General features: G+C 45.3%; 1 protein-coding gene across 1 annotated transcript in view; it reads left to right on the forward strand.

Moving 5' to 3' along the window:
- DOCK5 (dedicator of cytokinesis 5) overlaps positions 1-21,730 on the forward strand; it is a 210,628-nt gene that overhangs the window by 122,822 nt on the left and 66,076 nt on the right. Inside the window, exons 17-26 of the mRNA XM_080797224.1 lie at positions 845-948; positions 1,923-2,106; positions 8,434-8,531; positions 8,770-8,859; positions 10,582-10,682; positions 12,494-12,628; positions 17,353-17,464; positions 18,175-18,245; positions 18,835-18,941; positions 20,972-21,108. Of these exons, the coding sequence (XP_080653350.1) occupies positions 845-948; positions 1,923-2,106; positions 8,434-8,531; positions 8,770-8,859; positions 10,582-10,682; positions 12,494-12,628; positions 17,353-17,464; positions 18,175-18,245; positions 18,835-18,941; positions 20,972-21,108 (1,139 nt within the window). The remainder of the gene's footprint in view (positions 1-844; positions 949-1,922; positions 2,107-8,433; positions 8,532-8,769; positions 8,860-10,581; positions 10,683-12,493; positions 12,629-17,352; positions 17,465-18,174; positions 18,246-18,834; positions 18,942-20,971; positions 21,109-21,730) is intronic.

Raw genomic sequence — 21,730 nt, forward strand, 5'->3', positions numbered from 1 at the left:
ATAGCCTAACTGCCACCAACAGGACAATGGATAAATAAATTGTAATGTAATCCTGTAATGGTTTACTCCTCAGCCGATCTAGGGGCACGTGAGGCACAGCTGACCTCAGAGCTGTGCGTGTGATGAGAACAGGCCACAGGTTGCCCCCGGCATCGACACCTAGTTGGGGGACGGTGAGCTCAAAAGCCAACATCTAAAGATCCAGAGGAAGGTGCTCTGCTTCCTGGGGGAGGCTGGACCCTCCTGGCACCTGGGGTACTCTCTTGGAAGGAAGAGGCAGCATAATAAACCTGGGAATATAATTAATACTTCGCTGAGTCTACCTTAAAGCAGCAGAAATGTATCTCCTGAAGGCGTTTGGTTGACTGATTAGATCTCCTTTTGGAAATCTCTCTCTGCAGTGTGGAGACAAGGACTGCTTGGAAAGATCCTCTAGAAACACAGGGGAAACTTGAATGGAACTAGGTTAGGAACAGAACGGAGGGAGAGGAAAGGCAGAGGTTTCAGAGGTCTTCAGTACATGGAGTTGACACGGTGGGGGGAAGGCAGTGTCAACATCCACATTTCTGATTTGGGTGAGGGGGTAGTTGCTGGTCTCACTCATTTGCAAACGTAGGAAGAAGAACATAACACAAAGGTACTAGAAGATTTGAGCGTGGGGAATATTTCCTTTGAGGGGCCCGTGGCGAGTGCAGTACACGTGACTTATTGTAGCTTGCCCAATGGTGTTGATGAGATCGTGACCCAGTCTCACAGCCTGGAGCAAAATGAGAAATTGTCCATCACAGCCAGCGCTTCCTGCTGCCGTTCCGCACCGCTCAGACCTGTATTTCTGTCTTTTCAGCCAGAGATAAATCGGAGCGGGCCTTTGGCGTGGCCTTCGTGAAACTGATGAACCCGGACGGTACCACTCTGCAGGATGGGAGGCATGATCTGGTGGTTTATAAGGTGCTGCTCACAGAACGATGCTCAGAAAATGGCTTGGGAAATATTTACTCCTTCCGAAATGGGTTCTCGAGGCTCCAGTCAGAATTACGTGGATAAACATCAGACACTTCTCTGGAGCCATGAGTGTTGGCCCTTTAAGTCTAGAAGGCCAGAGGGTTCTAGCTGCAGGGTATCCCATCCCCTTTCTGTGTGGAGTGAGTTGTATAATTGTGGAGGCCTCTGAAGAGCATCTCCGTCGCCTGCAGCGGAGTTCTGTGGCAGTGGGTGGTCGAGGGCTGCCCCCTTGCCTCTCCTCTGCATCGTCCTGCATGGGACAGAGACAGTAGCTCCGTTGGGCCTGGTGGGGGGTGTGGTGGGTGTGGTAGGATGTGGTTTTCATATCGCCCAGAGCCGGGCACCATTTCTCTGCATCGGGGCCCTCGCTTCCTTCCCCCGCTGTTAGGTCCTCACTCTTTAACTGCTATGAAATTATCTTCTGAGATTTTTTTGAGTGGAAAGTAAGACCCAGGAAGGTCTCATTTATCTAACGATATCACAGAACCGGTAGCTTCTTTGAGCTGCATCTACTTGGCGTGGGTCTTCCGTTTAACAGCTCCTGATGTTTTGGAAGACATGGCAAGCTGTTCCCTCCCAATGGATCCAGTCATCCCCTCAACCCAATGATGCATCATTCTGACCATTTATAGGTTCAAGAAAATGAAATCGAACCTCGGTCCTTCATATTGATTGATTGATTGATTGATTGCAGAGATCTAGGATGTTCTCAGTTAGTAGTTCACAACTTTTTCCATTTTTATTCGGTGTTGAAATTATTCTGGGCTCCAGCCCTGGAGAAGTATCACAGTGTCTTAGAGTTGGAAGGAACATAAGTGTAATTTGATAAAACCATGTTTCACTCCCTGGATCGTGCGCTCATGATAGAAACTACTGTTATTTGCCCATCATTTGGTGTCCCTCACCCACTTCCTTTTCAGGGTGACAACAAGAAAATGGAAGATGCTAAATTCTATTTGACCCTGCCGGGAACCAAGGTCGAGATGGAAGAAAAAGAGCTCCAAGCATCCAAAACCCTGGCCAACTTTACCCCGAGCAAGGACAGCACAAAAGACAGCTTTCAGATCGCCACCCTCATTTGCTCCACAAAACTAACCCAGAATGGTAGGTGACCCCACACTGGGTTTTCTCTTTGGTGCACCGGGCTCCTCTCTTGGACCCAGTGGGGCTGGGCCACATGGTTGTCTTCTGAGGCTGGATGCTGGGCACTTTGGGTTCTATTCCCTGCCCTTCGTGGGATATTCTGGGTGCCACTGTTTGCAAAGCTCACACTCAGTCTGAGGTTATCTTGCCTATCTTCCAAATAGGATGAAAAGTAGTTTGTATTGCTTAAGATCATAAAACCTATAAATGTAATTCATGAACAGAGGCTGAAAAAGTTTTTGAGTCTTATGTTTCCTTCCTTCATGGCAGCAAAGAGCTCTGATAATGTACTCTGTAATAAAATATGAAACAACAGATGTTGGTAATTAGGGGGAGGGTACTGATAGAGAAAAAGAACTCGTCTCTTGCCCAAACAGGTGTGGCCAAGGGCAGGAAGGGTTTCCTGTTAGAATTCCATCTGCTGCCCACCCCCCCAAGCCTCCTCTTTCCCATTTTTTTTTTCCCAAGCAGTTGAGGGCTTTTCATAAAATCAGCTGAATAGTTCAGATGGGCCTCACTTTGTTCCTTCTTGAAATCTCTGGTATCAATTTTAACTTCTCTTCTGTATATATAATGGCATTTGATATCCAATAATGGCTTTTCATTCAGTTAACTTATGGGTAAGGGATCCTGCTGAACATAGCGAGCCAAGAATAAGGAACTCTGGGAACTTGCCTTAGAAATCCTATAGCCCCTATGATGGATAGAGGATTAGTCACTTTGGCCTTTTAGGAGATTTGGGTGAGGAACATGGCTGGGACTCTGCCTTACGGAAGTGCTAAGGGATAGACAAAACAGTTTAGACAGAAGAGATACACTCGGGGATCAGATGTTGGTTGATCTTTAAAAGGGGTCAGTATTGTTTGTTTTGATGAATCGTGGTTGGCTAGAGAACACGGATAGTATTTCAACTTGGACAAGGGGCCAGACTCAACAGCGTGAAGTACAGAGCTGATACATATGCGAAAAGTACAAACACACTCACCAAGAATTAAGCCAGAAACAAGGCCAAGCTGTGGAGACAGTGAAAAGTTTCATGGTTGCAAAGGCCTTAGAGGGAGGAGGAGGGATGAGTAGGCAGAGCACAGGGGATTTCTAGGGCAGCAAAGCTACACTACACGGAACCACGATGGATACACACCATTACGTGGATACACATCATTACGCATTTGTCAAAAGCTACAGAATGAGCTACACAGAATAAACCCTAACATAAACTGTGGACTTCAGTTCACGAACGCTATTAATATTAGGTCACAAGTTCCAAGATGTACTACACTAATACAAGATGTTAATAGAAGGGGAGCTGGGTGCACAGGGAGCGTATGTGCAAACTCTCTGTACTTTGTGCTTCATTTTTCAGTAAACCTAAAACTGCTCCCAGAAAAATAAAGTCTATTAAGAGAAAAACAAAAATATAGCCAGAAAACATTCTGAGCTTCATAGACAACATGACGAACTCTATCAGTGACCTAATCCTTCTTAGGGAAAAAGCCATGTAAGAAACTACGGGTACCTGGTTAAATGATACAGTATTGACAGAAGATGACTTAGAAGGTGTATCAAAGGTTTTGAATATTTTCAGACCCTTTGAGCCACTTACCTTACCCCTAGAAATGAAACATAAGTAAACAATGAAATACGAGCACAGAGATTCATGTATGAAGATGTCTCCTTACTACTCATAGTAGGGGAATAGCAGAAATAATCCAAATGTCCAATAATTGGGGACATGATCATGTAATTAAATGACATATGTGCAGCTGCCAAATATCTGTCAAAATGTAATCAAAGACATGAAAACTTGAGCCCTAGGTGGGGTATAATCCTAATTTGTCTAGGTACATGTTGACAATTTGGAGCCAATTTCTTGGGTTCAAATCCCAGCCCTGCCCCTAGCTGTTGCATCTCAGGCCAGCCACATGTCTTCTTTGTGACTCGATGTCCTCATCTTTAAAGTGGGAGTGATACTAGTGTATACTTAAAGAATGAAGTAAATTAAGTAAAAGCAAAACATGTGTCTTGCCCATTGTAAACTGTGTGAATATTAGCCTCCACGACCACCACCATCGTCATCACCATCAACGTTGTTATATATACGCAGGAAAACACTAAAGGGAAAGATGCCGGAAGTTGGGACAGCGTTTATTTTCTGTGCCCTTTCTGTTACTTTCCAATCCTCTGACTCTGAAATGTTAAAAATGGTATTTTTGTAAGTATGGCAGCAGGCAATACAAAGACTTAATGTGCTTTAGGGACTTTTAAGGGATAGTGAAGAAAGATGGCATTTATCCAATAGATTATCCTTTCCAGAGATTAGACTTGAAGTAAAGCAAGTGACCAAAGTAGCTAAAATTAACTTATAATGGAAAGCAGAAGGAATTTCCATGAAACATAACCATATGGTTAAATTGTTCCTTATCTCCAGTCGGAAATACAGGAAGCGTATGGACAGGTGGCAGTACTCAGACACTTGATTTGCCGATGTCTGCGTCGCTCATCTTCTAGATGTTCTAAAGCTGCGCTGTCCCCTGTGGCGGTCACCAGGCATGTGGAGCTTGTGAAATTTAGTTAGTGTCAGAGGGAAGTACGGTTGCTCTTGTCTTGTTTTGGGGGGTTCCATGGTTTCATGCTGCTGGTGGTTTTCGTGTTGGCTAGACAAACAGCGTTGCTGTCATCCCAGAAAGTTCCATCAGGTGGAACTGCTCTCTGCTTTGTTGTCCACCCCATTCCTAGTGGTTAGGTCTCAAAAAAACTCAACATACAAACCAGACCAAACCAAACCAAAGTCATACAATAACCTACCCCAAAGAAGGTTGAAAAAGGCAAATTCATGGGAACCAGGGAAGAGAAATGTGATATCCTCAGGGCCAGGGTGGGGTGGGAGGGAGGACAGATGTGCGAAAAGTGAAGGGAACAGTGGGACATGCTGATCATCAGAGGACACAGGGCATTCTGAGGGACAAATAACGATAAGAAGGATTGTGGGTGGTTCATGTATTTGATTTCTTCTAATTGGATGGAAGTTATAAGGAACCACTTTACTGTGTTCTGAGAAAGAGGAAGCTGAAGAACAGTAAGAAACCCTCTACTCTGAAAGGGCACTTCCTGATAAGGAGGGTGGTGGTGCTTTCACAGAGACCATGACCAAGGGCATTTCTCCTTAGCCTTACAAAGGACTATTCAGATTCTAAAGGTTAAAAGCCACAGGCCATTGTTGCAAACAGAGCTTGTAGACTCTTCATTTATAAATTTTTTTCAAAACTAGATCAGGCCCGATTTACATGGGACCATTTGTTACTGGGCCCATATGGAGGTTGAGAATAGATTTATGGCTCCAACAAATGGAGAAGGGAGTTCAGGTCCTTGCAGGTGTGGGGCCTGGTGCCACACGATTCCCAGAGTCATCTTATCTTACCCTCCAAACACAGGAAGATGCCGGCATTGCCATTATTCTCCTGTTTCGATCAGAAAGTTGAATTAAAGTTCCAGATTATTTTGTCTAAGTTCATAAGTAGTGGGCATGGATCTGAAAATAGATATTTGTAACCCCAAAACTTAATGGTTTTTCTTTTTCTTTTTTAAGTGTTATGGTCTCTAATCCTTTGCCCAAAGTAGTCGCTAGCCTAAATTTGGGGATTGTCATATCCGACTATCCCGAATTCTTAAATACTCTGGGGAAGGATGTCAATTGAGAGGACTTTGGATAACATTTGGATGGTCATTCCTGATGATCTAGAAATTCCATTCTAGATTTATTGCCCAGAGAAACTGCTGTACCTGGAAACCAGGAGATGCCTGGGAATGTTCATGGCAGAATTGTTTGTGATAAATAAAAAAAAACTGCAGACAACTCCAGTGTTTATGAGCCGTGGAAGGGACAAACACGGTGTGGTGCATCCGCCCAAGAGGAGAGATGCTGGGTAGAAACTGACATGAGTTAACTAGAGCCACTTGCCTCAACCCGCATGAGTCTCAGGAGCACAGGAAGTCTGGGGACTTTGCTCTAATGGGGCCTCTGCTTTTCTAGCCCCAGGACCTTATGATTCACCAGATGCCAGCTCTATTCCTGACGTGGCGGTGATGTGGCATGCAAATATTTTTAGGGTGTAAACCTCTGGGCTTATAGAAGGGTTGTTCGCAGATGCTTAAAGCTGCCAAGTGACTCTTCACCCTGGTGAAGTATCTAAATCCTTTTCCTCAGGCAGCAACTGGTGGAGGGAAGTAACAAATGGAGCCGTACCATTGACTTTCCTCTGGTGAGAGTAGGAGATGGGAAGTGGACAAGCCCAGCAGACGGTCTATTACTAAGTGCTAACTGAACAAATGAGTAAATCCAAGAACTGTGTCGGGCACACTGCCTGTTCCCTGAGGGCTACCGGTTCCCTTTCCACCCAAACATTTATTCTGCAGCAAACATGGCGCCTGGCGCCATGATGGTGTATCACAATGAATGCAACATGGTTCCTGCCCTCAAGTGGCTCAAGTCTGTGGGAAGAGCCAAAGAAATACCAAGTGTGTCTTTATTATTCGCCATGTTTGTCCATGTATATGCACATGTATATGTAGGAAAGAGTACAAATAGCGCAGAATAATTTGAGGTGGGTCTTAAACATAAGTTCGAGCTTATCAGATACATAGTGTTGAATAGTATCTGGGGGCATTTCAGACAAAGGGAAGACCATATGGAAAGACCTGGATCTATCAGAGCATGCCACAGTCTGGGGAGTAGTGATCTGATCTGTCTGGTTGCTGAGGGGTAACAAAATGGTGGGCGATGGGCTGGCAGGAAGGCTATGGGTGGGGCCTCACCCCCTTCTTTGAGTGGTATCGTGACTTTATTCTGTTGACAGAGAGGAGTCTCTAGGCACTGGATTTTGGAGGTTTCCCAGGGACTAAACCTACTAAAACAAGCCAATAAAGCAAACACTCATAAAACAAATGGGCTATTCTAATGAACAGTGTATGTTTTTAATGACTTCTGTATATTATACAAGTCCATTGATTAAGAAGCATGTGTGCTACTTATACTAGATAATGCTCTGTAAATTGGAATAGTAGCTTAATGTACCACACAAAATGACAATATAGTAACAGCCCAGATGTTTATTACATTTCACTGTGACACTTTCAACATTGATTAAAACTATAAGTGGCTTAAAGATCCATAATTCTACACTTTAAATCCAAATACATGTCAAGATTTCTGTCACAGTCTTACCCCAAGGACCATGAGTCTGTTCCTCCTTCCTTTGAAATAGCAGTCTGTCGGATTTGCTTGTCTGTTTCTTTGAAGAACTCTCGGAAGGCAGTGTGATAGAGTAGCAAGGACATGGTTTTTTGGGAATCAGATAAATCTATAATTAAATCCCATTCATAGCACTCCCTGGCCGTTATGTGACCTAAGGCAAGTTATTTAATTTTATAAAGGCCTCAGTTTCATCAACTGAAAAATGAGAAAAATGCCGTCTCTACACTGTGGATGCAGTGTTTAAATGGATTAGTGTGGGGCAGTTGGGTCGCTCAGCTGGTTAAGCATCCAGCTCTTGGTTTCTGCTCAGGGTCGAGATGGAGCCCCATGGAGTCTGCTTGAGATTCTCTCTTCCTTTCCCTCTTCTCATGCTCTCCCCCCCCCCCAAATAAGTGAAAAGATCTTTTAAGAAATAAATGTATCAGTGTATGTATATAAGTTCCCCTTTTTCCTTTTTATCCACTGAGATACACATAGTGGCAAGGGATGAATTAAGCAGTGCAGCAAATTGAAGATATGAAGTTTCCTTAAGAGTGTTTTTAGGATACCTGTGTGGCTCAGACAGTTAAGCATCTGATTCTTGATTTTGGTTCAGGTCATGATCTCAGGTTGGGGGTTCGAGTTCCGAGTCAAGCTCTGTACTCAGTGTGCAGTCTGCTTCTCCCTCTGCCCCTCCCCACTCCTGCTCATTCTCACTTGGTGTTTCTCAAATAAATAAATAAAATCTTTTTTTAAAAAAATGTTTCCAACTTTTCATCTATATGGCTATGATGTAATCATTTCAGAAATACGACTTCATTCAGGAATTCAATTTTATGTTCTCATATATTAGTCGATAATTTTTTTCTCTGAAGACTGAAAGACTGCAAGGTTTTTTCTGGTCTAGATAGGAGACATAAATTTAAAAAAAATACACAAGGAATTAGCCATTATTAAGAGCAGTTAGCTTTTCTAGAGAGTTTTGTAATTATATCCTGAAATAGTGTGCATTACTTCTAATCAATGTCTGGTTTTATGGTTGTGGTCATTCTTCCTAGTTGACCTGTTGGGCTTGTTAAATTGGCGTTCCAACTCCCAGAACATTAAACACAACTTAAAGAAGTTAATGGAGGTGGATGGAGGCGAGATTGTTAAGGTATGTTTATGTATTCATGGTTAGAAATGCAGTCGCTATATCATTAGTTCTATGTTACAAATTAAATCAGTTGTCAGAAATATAAAATTTGTTATCTACATTGGAAAGCAGAAGTGCCAATTTTTAAGAAATGCTATTTTTAAACTCATTCTATTGCAACCTAATTTCTCTGAATTTTTGCAGTATGGAGCTGAGCTGAAAGCATGAAATAACCTTTCTCTCTCTTTTTTATGTTCAGTTTTTGCAAGATACACTAGATGCACTTTTTAACATAATGATGGAGATGTCAGATAATGAAACCTATGACTTCCTCGTGTTTGATGCTCTGGTAAGCAGTTAAACAAATTAATTTATTCTCACAACTGTGTAGTGTTCAGTATTTCGCTGCTGTAAATGTCTGCGGTGATTATCCTTTCTGCACAAATACTTGCATACATCTCTCTGTTTCTGGAAGTTAAACAACTGACTTACGGGGTGCCTGGGTGGCTCAGTGTGTTAAGCCACTGACTTTGGCTCAGGTCATGATCTCAGGGTCCTGGGATCGAGCCCCACACTGGGCTCTCTGCTCAACAGGGAACCTGTTTCCCTCCCCCTCTCTGCCTGCCTCTCTGCCTACTTGTGAACTGTCTGTCAAATAAATAAAGAAAAATTCTTAAAAAAGAAACAGCTGACTTATGTTTAAAGACTTTATTCTGTTACGTGATATCCTTTCTTTCTCACTAGGGTAAATGAGGTATTATATTACATTAGAAATCAGGAATCACTTTAACTTACTTTAAAATTGCCTAGTTATAAACCAGGAGATACTGTTAATGAGGGTGATTGTGGCTCTGTTGTGTGCGCTTGTATGTTCATACAAGGGAGACTGAATTCACACGTTGGATCATCCTGTACAACATACAGCCTATTCCAAAAACTGAGATCCAGATGGGGAGAGATGATGTTAGAGTCTTGGAAGGCGGGGTGCCTGGGTAGCTCAGTTGGTTTCTGCCTTCAGCTCAGGTCATGATCCCAGGGTCCTGCAATCTAGCCCCAGGTCAGGCTCCTTGCTCAGCGGGGAACCTGCTTCTCCCCCTCCCTCTGCCGCTCCCTCTGCTCGTGCTGTCTCACTCTATGTCAAATAAACAAATAAAATCTTAAAAAAACAAAAAGAATCTTAGAAGGCTACAAATCGTGGTGGAGTGAGTGGAGGAAGCCGACACATCCAAACCAAGCATCGTTTTCTCATTATTGGGATTAAAATTCTGTGCAGAATTTTAACTGGATGTTTCAGCAAAGGAATGTTGGCTGTTTCACCAGTTCAGAGAAATTAATACATTCAAGAAGTGGTCAAGGCATTAAGGGTACAAGATTAAGAGAGGAAATGCTCCCGCTGAGATTCACCTAGCCAGATTCATGGGAAAGAATGGTTCTGGGTTCTGTGGGATGGGGTCTGCAGATCCTCCTGGGATAGAGCAGCTGGCAATGGTTATATGCAGGCACCCTGGAGGTCCTTCTGCATTCTTTGTCATCAGTAGGTGCCACATGGTGGTTTTTTATTATGTGCCCGATAGGGATACCATTCCCAGAAGAAGGGGAAATTGAGACAGAAGTCTGATAAAGTTGAGTTACTGGGGGCAATTTCTGCTGCACTCAGGAGAATGTGGTCACGAAATAATTCATCAGCTGCACCCTTGGGTTCGAGTTTTCTTTTTCCCCCAGGAAACCCCCTTTCTCTGTCTGTCTTCTGCCTCTCCCCATCTTCCTCCCGGACTCATCTTGCTTGTGCACTGGCCTCTCTTGGAGACAGTGAGCTCCCTGAGGCCAGGGGCCGGCTCTTAGATTCTCCATAGCATTTAGCCCAGTGCCTGACACATCATAGTTTCTCTGTTGAATGTTAAATAAAAAGAAACTCCACGACTTTACTTCAGCTCTGGAATAGTAAAGTGGGAATGCTGTAGAAGTGGTCGAGAAAGAAAAGCAGGCACTAAGATACTAACATCCGGCCTATTAACAGAATCGATGCCTGGGGTCATACAGTGCTGCTATCTATGTTTTTCACCTTTGGCAGGTGTTTATTATCTCACTGATAGGAGACATCAAGTTCCAGCATTTTAATCCTGTCCTTGAAACCTACATCTACAAGCACTTCAGTGCCACTCTGGCTTACGTGTAAGTCTGATTCAAGGGGACTGCCTGCTGCTGGGTTGTTGAGTTTGTACTCTTAGGGTTGTGTTGTTAAGAAATGCAAGGGACATAAGCTGACTAAGGGTCCCCCTAAGTGCAGAAGCTTGTTTTAAGCTTCTGGGGAGAGAAAGAGCACCAGCTAAGTGTTCCACCCCTGGGAAGGTCATTCAGGTTAATCCTTGCCTTCTGGGATGCTCCCGAAGAGATAAGGCTCTATGTCTTTAAGAATCCAGAACACAGAGAGACGGGGAGTTGAAGGCATCGAGAGCACAGTCAAGGACAGAAGATCATACCTGGGATCTTAGGAGAGTTGGGTGTCGGGGATTCGCAGGAAACCCCAAGGGAATCAAACAGTGGATTAAGCAAGACTAAATTTAGTAGAAATGAGGGTCATGTCCTCAGCCCTACCTCACAAGTGCTTTGTAGCATTTATTACTTACAGGATATGAGATGATGTCATTTTTCTTTCTTTTATATAAAGGAGAATGGTCTCTGCCTTTTCCATGATCAGGTCATGGAAGCCTCCTTTCTGTCTTTGGTTTACGAGCCTCTGACTCAGGAAAGCAGCTAGCATGCGGCCCACCTCACCATGGCATTGTATATGGCCTGTCGTCCCCACCCCTTGTGTCCCAGCCACTGTGCAGAGCAAGGTGATAAAGAGTGGCAGGAACGTAGCAGAGATCGGCAGAGATCTTTCTGACAGCGGCTTATGCTGGGTCAATGCCAGCCGCTGTTGCTGATCTATCATGTTGGCTGCTGACCTGACTTTTCAGGTCAGATCCTAGAGTCCCGTATCTTCTTTCTGAACTAAACAAGGAAGTTCTTGGTTTGATTTGCATGAGAGGTCCAGCAATGTTACAAGTGTAAGTGACAGAAAAGAGGTGTAACATAGCATAATCACCCATGAACATGGTGGATGTGATGCCCGCTGGGCTGGGAGAAGCAGCAGATACACTCGTGACAGGTTTCTTTGCATGCAGTAGCCTCACTTCCCAAGCAGGCGGTAGCTGCACGTGGATCTTCATTGTGGATCCAAGTGGATCACTTCACTGGATCTTCATTCCACAGAGTCGAGTGCAGCACTCCAGGAAGTAGCAATCTGGGTTTCTTTACAAGACTGTATCAGTTCGACATGTGTGCTGTGGATTTTTCTTAATACTAGGAAAACTCAGAGATTCACAGAAAGAAAGGTCAAGCTATGAGTATCCCCCAAAGTGTAAGTCAGCAGACAATTGAGAAAATGCCTAGATTCTGTAAAGACACAGCAATCTGACATCCCAGCCCAGTGTTACCTGTTGGGATGCCCAGAAACCATGGTTGTCATCAGATCGAGCCAGAGTCAGATGGAGCTTCTCTTCTCATCCTCATCGTTCTGTGACTCCCAAAGAGTTCAGGCAGACTGAAGGGAATTAGACCTCTTTTAAGGTGACTACGTTAGGCAGACAGTCCCTTCCTTCCAGGAACGTCTGAGAATGTGTGTATAACATACGGGAGATTAAAATGTCTTCATGGTTTGAATCCCTTCAACTTTCATTTTTGATTCTTTTTAAAAATCCTGCTAAGGAAAGAAACCACCCATTATTTCTAAGCTTTAGGGATTCTCCAAACTTAGACTGCGGTGAGGAAACCAAACTGCAAAGGAGTCTGTTTCCCCACTCAGGGCATATTCTAGAAGAGATCATTATAGTTGTGATTTCTGCTTCCCCGGTATGCCAAGTTCTCTTCTCATATAACATACCTCAAACCTCAGAGTACCATTTTGCCCCACTGACATTTTTCTTTCTCACCCTTTTAAGGAAACTCTCCAAGGTACTGAACTTTTATGTGGCGAATGCAGATGACTCCAGCAAGACAGAATTGCTTTTTGCTGCTTTGAAAGCCTTAAAGTACTTGTTTCGATTCATCATCCAATCCAGAGTACTCTACTTGAGGTAATGGTAGCTGCAGTAAGACATTTATGCTGTCTGTTCTCTCTTCACGGATTTTCCCTTAATTGTGTGCTCTGTGTTCAGCGCTCTGATCACGGTTGGATCACGGAATTGCCAAATTTCAGAACTCCAAGGCTGAACATGGTGGTAGATTCTGAAACCCCTGGAGAAGTCCGGTCCAAAGTCCTTTCAAGGCAGCAGAATTTCTAGGGCAGTAATGACAGGAGGACTTAGGGACATAGGTGGCTACTGTATGCAGCTTGATGAAAGCCTTGTTTGGTGATGACAGCTTTAGGAGTCAAGGTTCCTCTGCAGGACTGCATTTAGTGCAGCAAGGGACTTCATGATGATGTCAGGTATACAATTCTAGGATTGTGAGCTCTTGGTGGTGGATAGAGAATGGTGGCCATTGTCATCGGGGAGATGTTTCCTCAAGTGTGTGTTTCTTTGCTGATGTCATACTCAGCTACTTGATGAAACTAAGGCAAATATGATAATTCCCAGCTTTAATTTCTAAAATAACAGCTCCATCAAAAATAGAGACCGGGGCACTTGGGTTAGTTAAGCGTCTGACTCTTGGTTTCGGCTAGGTTGTGATCTCAGGGTTATGAGATCAGCCCTCACTGGGCTCTGTGCTGAATGTGGAGCCTGCTTGAGATTCTCTCTCTCCCTCTCCTTCTGCTCCCCGCACCCTACCTTGCTTGCTCTCTCTCTCTCTCGCTCTCTCTCTAAAATAAATCTTTAAAAAGAAATAGCAGAGACAAAGAATGAGGAAGCAACTGTCCTGGGAATGCTCACAACCCCAGTGTCATCTCTACCTTTCAATAAGAGTTGGATTTCCAAACTGAAAATATATTGCTAAGGCAGGGTTGGAAACAGGACAGAGAGCATGCTAAAATGTTACTAGGAGTAAAACCATAGGTAAGAGGATTTCAAGTCTGGACCTGAACATTTGTATTGGTTTTAACTTGGTATGTTTCAACAATCAAATAAAATTAAAGGCAAACAATTAACATTAAAAAAAGCTTGCAATGTACAATATAGATCAAGATCTTTAATTAGCTTGATTATTTTTTTAAAGATTCTATTTGTTTATTTGAGAGAGAGAAAATGAGAGAGAGAGAGCTTGAGAAGGGGGAGGGTCAGAGGGAGAAGCAGACTCCCTGCCGAGCAGGGAGCCTGATGCGGGACTGGATCCCGGTACTCCAGGATCATGACCTGAGCCGAAGGCAGTCGCTTAACCAACTGAGCCACCCAGCTTTATTAATGAAAGGCTCTTCCCAATCAACAAAAGAATAATAAACATCCTTAAATAATAGAAAACAAAAACAGATAATGTATAAGAGAAAAATTCGAATGGTAAATTAAATTTCTTAAGAAATATTCAGGGGTGCCTGGGTGGCTCGATGGTTGAGCGTCAGACTCTTGATTTCGGCTCAGGTCATAATCTTGAGGTCCTGGGATCAAGCCTTGCATAGGGCTCTGTGCTCAGTAGGGAGCCTGCTTGGGATTCTATTTCTCCCTCTCTGCGCATGCTCCCACTCTCTTTAAATAAATAAATGAGTGAATGAATGAATGAAAATCTTAAAAAAAATTCATACTATCAAAATACCATACACGCGCAGTATCTTTTTTCTATACATTTGATAAAGATTAAAAATCTTTATCCTTTGATGAAATTGGACAGAAATAGGTCCTGCATTTTAATGCTGATAGGAATATAAATTTCTTAAGGGCAGAAATTTGGCACCTTGAATAAAAAGCAAAAACAAAACAAAATCCACCAAAAGCAAAAGAAAATACCACCTTTGGTAATATCCCATCTAAAAATTTATCTGCTGCAAAATAATCCAGCAGGTGTGAACAAAGTTGAATGGGAAAAGGGTATGTTAATGAGGAAAGACAACTGTGATAGGTTCTTAAATAATAAAACTAAAGCATGAGACATAAGTGCCATCTGATCCCATTTTGAAAATACTGGTTTGGGAACTAAAATTTTAGTTAGGAATAAAACTGTAGATAAGAGGGCTTTAAGCGGGTTTTTATTCTTTCAGCATTTTTGAAGTTTCCACAGTGATTTTTTACATTTTTATGGTTTTTAAAAATGTTTAATGACTTAAAAGTTCAGCTGGGTGAATGACCGTTCCTCCTTGCCTAGCAGAAGCAAGAGCAGTGTTCGCCATGCAGGGTTTATTTTTTATTATTATTTTTTTTATTTTTTAAAGATTTTATTTATTTATTTGAGAGAGAGAGAAAGAGCACAAGCAGGTGGAGCAGTAGAGGGAGAGGCAGGCTCCCTGCCTGCTCCCTGCAGGGAGCCCCATGTAGGACCTGATCCCAGGACCACGACCCAAGCCAAAAGGAGACACTTAACCTTCTGAGCCACCCAGGCACCCCAGGTCCAGGCTTTATATGCAGTCTCTGTACTCTCGCTCTCTCTTCAGACAGGCTTCTTTAATAGCTAGCTCCTCGTTCTGCACTATGTTTAATTTCCACAAATTCATTTAGGGCCTGGAGTGTCCCACTGAGGGAACATCCCCTTACCTAAATGTTTGCATAGTGAACCCTGATGTCTAGGAATAAAGATCCTTGTAAAACCATAGAAAGGAAATCTTCATTTATGAAATTGAAAAATATATTCCACTAATGACTCACTAGCATGTCGGCCTTCACCATGTTGCAGTGTATTTGAACCATCGTTTTCAGTATCGTATAGGAGAAGAACAACAGAAAAGCCAAGATTAGGGTGGTTAAGTAGCCTGTGAAATTAACTAAGGGAGTTGCTATGTCGCACTTGGTCCCTGAGCTGGTTATCCTCACCCCTCCAATTGTTTCTCATTAAATAAGAGCCTGATCTGAGAAAGCCAGCCTGGAAATCTACGTTCTCTGGTTGCTTAGATCAGGTGGACATCAGTTTACTGGCCCTGTCCAGGAGCTGCAAATGAAATGTCACCCTACACAGACCCCCCCACAGTCCCCCTACCCCCACCCCTTTGCCCTCCTCAGAGCTTAAATTCCTCTTCTGAGCTCATTTCTTGGCTGGAATTTATCACCATTCAGGAGACACCTAGGGAGAATTCAAGTTGTAAATTGCCCGTGGTAGGGCATTGAGGACTCGGCTTCAGTCTTGAATTAGCCCCACCCTACCCCCCCTTCCCGGCCCCCAGACCTTTCCCTTAAAGATTTATTCATCCATTCATTCATTCATTTTAGAGCGAGAGCATGCATAAGTCGGGGGGGGGGAGGGACAGAGGGAGAGCAAGAGGGAAAGCAGCAGACACCCCAGGAGTGCAGCTCAACCCCAGGATCCTGAGAGCATGACCTGAACCAAAATCAAAAGTTGGATACTTCACTGACTATGCCACCCAGGAGCCCCTGGTGCCTTCTTTTTAAATGCCCAGCTCAGAGGGTGCCCGGTATTGTTCTGGGTACTGGGGACCTAGTAGCAGAGGAAACAAGGCTCCAGCTCTGATGGTGCTTCTGGGTTGTGTTGGAGCCAGGAAGGCAAGTAGCAAAGGAAGAAAGGGAAGATAATTTCAGATCAGTAAGGGCTGGCCGGGGAGGCCTTGGGGATGGGGGAGAGTAGGGGATAATGGCCAGGGAGGGAGGAGGCGTCTCCAGGAGTTGGCATCTGAATTGAGACCAGACAGGAGGAGGCCACCTGTGTAGCTGTCAGGGAGGAGTGAGGGTGTGTGGGAGGCTCTGTAGAGCCTGTGTGAGGGATCAGGGGAAGCCAGTGTTATGGGAGCATGGGGAATGACAGTGAGGGAGTGGGGAGCAGCAGGAGAGTGACAGGAGAGGTAGGAACTGGCAGGTCATCCTAAGGATTTTGGATTTTACCCAAGTAAAAATCCTGATGCCGGAAGATCCCTACTCTTGACCAGTTGGTGGTACCATTGCCACCCAGTGTAAATGCACTTGGACTACAATTTGGGACTTCTGTGTTTCTGAGAAATGTGCCCAAGACCTCTGATTTCTACTTATGAGAAAGAACCAACTTTCAGCGGCTGGACAGATCCCGAAGACAAACAGAATACCTTCATCAAAACCAGCAGGAATCAGCGAAGGGGAGGTGTTCTCCTGTGCTGCGAGGCCCTGCCCTAGAGCAGGTCAGCACCCAGCGGGCCACTGCAGTGGAGAGAATGGCATTCTGGAACTTGCAGCCTGTGTTGGGTTCAGAACATTGCGGGTCCAGTGAGAAGAGAAGAGGAGAATGGGGGAGGAGGACAGGAGTGACACTGGAGGATAGGCTGCGGCAAGAGTGTGGGTTGGGCGCGTGCGCTGGGGGAGTCCCCTGCGTATCAGGTGTTCTGCCAAAGAGCTGAGGAGGCTGGGCATGCTCACGCATGGGGCTCACATCTGATCCTTCGGGCAGAGCAGCTTCCTGCTGTTCCCGCTTTGCCAGAAATGCCCACACGCCACTAGGAGGGACGGCCGCATTCACCTTCCAGGAAGTTCTTCCCAACTGGCTGACCGTGGCGGACCAAGTGGAGCGCTCCACGGTGGGACTGTGGCGCAGGTTCCTACGTGCTCTTGTCCAGGTGGTAGTATCTTCTCAGCCTACTACTGGGCGTCTCCTTGGCGCACCCTCTGACCTTCCCTTCACGCAGTCTCAAGTGGTGACCAGGGAGGCACGGGCCTCCAGCATTGCTCAGGTGATGGATCTTTTCGGAAATTTCTTTTTAAAGGTGGAAAACCTGACCACTTTTTTTCTTTCTCCTGTTAAGATTTTACGGCCAAAGTGAAGACGGAGATGAATTTAATAATTCAATCCGCCAGCTATTTCTTGCTTTCAATATGCTCATGGACAGGCCCTTGGAGGAAGCCGTCAAGATAAAGGTCAGCAGGGTATCAGCGTGGGCGTCCCTTTTCTTGCTGTCGCTGAGCGTGTTCTGTGACGGCATAGAACTGGACACGGTGGGAGAGAAGCAAAGTGAATCATATTCGTGGAAGGCCTGTGAATTTTATGACTTACTGAAATCAAAGGGAGAAACCTGTGTTTTAACTTTTATGTCCTTTTGTATTCTCGAATGGCAATTCGCCCCAGACAAACTATCCTTTTAGACATCCTACGATGTCTGTTAATTCAGCCAGTCCATCCAGTGTCACAGGCAACGGGCTTTTATCCTCAGTTCCCCCATTCTTCCCAGAAGCCCAAAGTCGCCCTCATGTTCTTCATTACCGATTTTTTCATGGAAAATATGCCATCTCTGAGGATTCAGATCTGTACTTCATTATTTATTCTTTGTTCTTGATGGCCACCTTGTGGGGGAGATGTCAAGATCTTAACCTCCTTAGATAGAAAGACGGATTCCAAACAAACAGTACCTGTTGGTAGTGAAGAAAAAGAAAAGGCCGTGCCATCTGACCTTTTAGGAAGACATTTTAGGCAATCACCTTTGGCAACACTGAGCTCTCCTCTCTAGCGTGAGAGCATCTGTGTCGGGTTCCCTACATGGATGCAAGCCTTTTCTTCCTGGGATTAAGTAACACATTCTGTGTTCGTCCTGCTTGGCAACTGAATTTGCCTTTTGGTGTTTTTCTGACAGGGGGCAGCTCTGAAGTACCTTCCTAGCATCATTAATGATGTCAAACTTGTGTTTGATCCCGCGGAGCTCAGGTAAACAGCAAAGCGCGTTCTGGGACTTTTACAAAGAAGCCGCCCCTGCCTGGGGCCTGGGCTGCTGCCCATTCTGTTAGTCTTTCAACCCGTATTAACTGGAACCCCTTCTGGGGCTCCGTTTCTGCGGAAAATATAAAAGGAGACACAAAGCCTGCCCCTGAGCGAGGTTTGCCCTCTTCTCTGGAGAATCTGTGCGCAGATGGGAAATTAACTCCGGAAGAACGTACATAACGATCTGCTTCCAGCCCTCTACCCAAGCCCCTGGCCGCGCAAAGAGGCGTGAGCGACAGCGGGTGGAGTTAGCGGGAAACGGTCCTGCAGGGGAGGAGAGTTCAGGCGGGTCCACTCAGCCGGGATGGACGGACATGACCGCGCTTTGCGAGTTCAAACAGAGGCAGCTCTGAGGCTGAGCGCTACAGCACGCGTGGAGCACAGTCTACCTCTAAGGAGCAGACGCTCAGGCCGCCTGGGGGGGATTTCCAGGGAAAACTCTCCACGCCCGGATCTCGGAGTCGAGGGGAGCTGCGTAATGGTCCCTTCTGTCGGATAGAAAGAAAATAACTAACCTCTGGAATCTCTCTTGCAGCATGCTCTTCTGCAAGTTCATTCAGAGCATCCCTGACAACCAGTTAGTTCGCCAGAAACTGAACTGCATGACCAAGATAGTGGAGAGCAGTCTTTTCCGGCAGTCGGGTATGTCCTCACCAAAAACTACCACTTGCCGAAATTCCAGTCTTGTGGCTTCTCCAGCCAGCACTTGCTTGCTTTTTTTTTTCTTTTTTTCTTTTTTTTTTTAAAGATTCATTCATTTGACACAGAGAGAGAGATCACAAGCAGGCAGAGAGGCAGAGAGAAGGGAGGAAGCAGGCCCCTCGCCGAGCAGAGAGCCCGATGCCGATGCCGGGCTCAATCCCAGGACCTGCGATCACGACCCGAGCCCAAGGCAGAGGCTTTAACACACTGAGCCACCCAGGCACCCCTGCTTGCTTTTTCTTTTTTTTTTTTAATGTCAGTAATGACCTTGCTAGTAGCTGGCTGGGACTTAGGGATCTCCCGAGAAACCGGTTTTAAGGAGCAGACAGAGTCAGTTTAATATTTCCAAGAGGATCCGAGACTTTTTTTTTTTTTTTTAATGGGGACAATCCAGTCTTTCAGTAATTAGAGAACTTTGTCCTCCAAATGGCACACCCCAGCAGGCAAACAGGAAAGATGGTTCTTTTCAACAAATGTGTCTTCTTCGACCTGTATTTGTTGCGTAACCTGAAAAGCCAGGGAGCTGCTGTGCAGGGCTGTGCTATCCTCCCCTCCTCCCTGCCCCCCCTCCCCGGCTCAGGAGAGCAGATGTGTGTATCTCTTCTTAACTTCCATGCTCAGTCATGTCACGTGAGGCACTGAAAATGGGCCACAGTAGTCGTATTTACACCACAGAAATGGGCAAATGCTCTAAGTCACAGGTTTTGGAGGGCCTCGGGGCTTTGTGGGGGAGCCAGAGGGCGTGGAGGAGGGAAAACTCTTAACATGGATGAAATGCTAGGGGCAAGCATACAGCCACCACGTCTAAATCACTGTGCTCTTGTCCCCAAGTTGATATGGGGAAGAGGTCTGATATCTGGTCTTTCCCCAATAAACCCAAGACTTGCCAGAGAGGGGCTGCTCTGGGAAGTTGTTTTGGGGCTACCAGAGGGTGAAGGGCTTCCAGAGGGTGACCCCATGTTGCGTGTATTGTCTGGAAGGTCACCAGGCACCAGCAAGACGCCTCAGAAATAGGGAAAGGTGAGCAGGTTGTTGGTGCCAGGCCTCCTGGCCTTGCCCCGGGCTGGTTATGTAACTTTGGACACACTAGGAACCTTCTGTAAGTCTTAGCCTCCATTTCCACGGAAGGGAGGATTTGAACTGGATCACATCAGTAGCCTCTTTTGGCTCTGAAATTTTCTGACCCTGTGTGTACAAAGCTAGTGAATGCTCTTAAGTAGAAAACCTAGTATTACTCGACATCTTCATACGCTATGATATATCTGCCTCTAAGCATGCAGAAAGGATATGGGAGATGATAAAAATGGGCTGTTTGAGCACGAAAGCTAGCAGGCACTGTGTGTTCCAATTAGAGGAAGTATTCTCACTGTTAACAGTTGTTTCCGTTAGCGTCCAGAACATCTGGCCTCATCGTAATAATGTCTTCTAATAGCGAGGATCCCAGAAGGAAGACATCATAGAAAGATAAGCCCTTATTTTGTGAAGCTCATATGCCTGCCAAAACATCACAATGTCCTTGAAACACATCACAATGTCCTAGGAAGGCTCACTCGGTATTCATACAAATTTTAGAGTTCATTCTGTCCATTCGGTGGAAGCTTTCAAACATTTTTTACAAGTGTGTAACTTTTTTACAAGTGTGACTTGCTTAATTTATTCCTTTTGTAGGACTTTGCCTCTGGCTGTCAAGTTGGCTTTTTTTTTTTTTTTTTTTTTAGCTAAAGACGTTGTTGAATGCTTGAAACCTTTTTGTTTATGTGCCTGTGATGGGTGTAATTTTCCGAGCTTTTAAAATCGAGTTACAGGGCTGAAGTTCCATGTCTAGGCTGCTGTGCTCCCACCGGGTGGAGCTCAGAGGTCAGCTGTGGTATCGGGCAGAGGGAGAATTGCAGGCAGAAGCGGGGCACCTGGGGGCCGGTGGGGGGGGGGCGGTGCTGCAGCTGGTGAGCTGGGTGCGCTTTCTCCCCCAGAGTGCAGAGATGTGCTGCTGCCGCTGCTGATAGACCAGCTCAGCGGCCAGTTAGATGACAACTCCAGCAAGCCCGACCATGAGGCCAGCTCGCAGCTTCTGAGCAACATCCTGGAAGTGCTGGACAGGAAGGATGTGGTGAGTTGAATCGTCACCCGATGCAGACCACAGTGCACACAGGTCCCTCTGCCTCAGGCAAGAATGACTTCAGGGCCTTCCTTGTCTCAGGGATTGGCCCCAGTGGTTTAGAACCTGGGTTCTGGGGCTGGTTTTGAGGTGATCAGAGAGGCTTTTGCTTGCCAGAGGCTACTCTGCAAATCTAGGTCCAGGAGAGGTCCGCAGGCTACTGGCACCTGCAGCGGGCTGCTTTTCCCGGCTTGTCCATGGTGGAGATCCCTGAGGGGGCTTTGAAGGATCAGAGGCCTGTTTAGATTTTTTATGCAAAAACCCTGGCCCTCTTTTACCACGGGTACTGAGAGGACTATTGTAGATGTGCCTGAGCTTCTGAGATGCTCTCATTTTTATACTCTCTCTGACACCAATCCTTCCTTTTGGAGCCTAGTGGAAATGATGTGTTTTCTCTTCTCACATCTTCTCTCTTACCTCTCATCCTCTCCAAAACCCTGGGGCTTCATCTGCCTGGATTCACCTTGTTCTAGAGATAACACAGCCCATAGCCTTGGCAGGGCCACTCTCAGGAGGCTGGTGAAGTTGGCAGAATGTGTTCAGTTGTGCACGAACCATACCTACCGCCCCCCAC

The sequence above is a fragment of the Martes martes genome (assembly GCF_963455335.1).
Source record: "Martes martes genome assembly, chromosome: 2".
NCBI lineage: Eukaryota > Metazoa > Chordata > Mammalia > Carnivora > Mustelidae > Martes > Martes martes.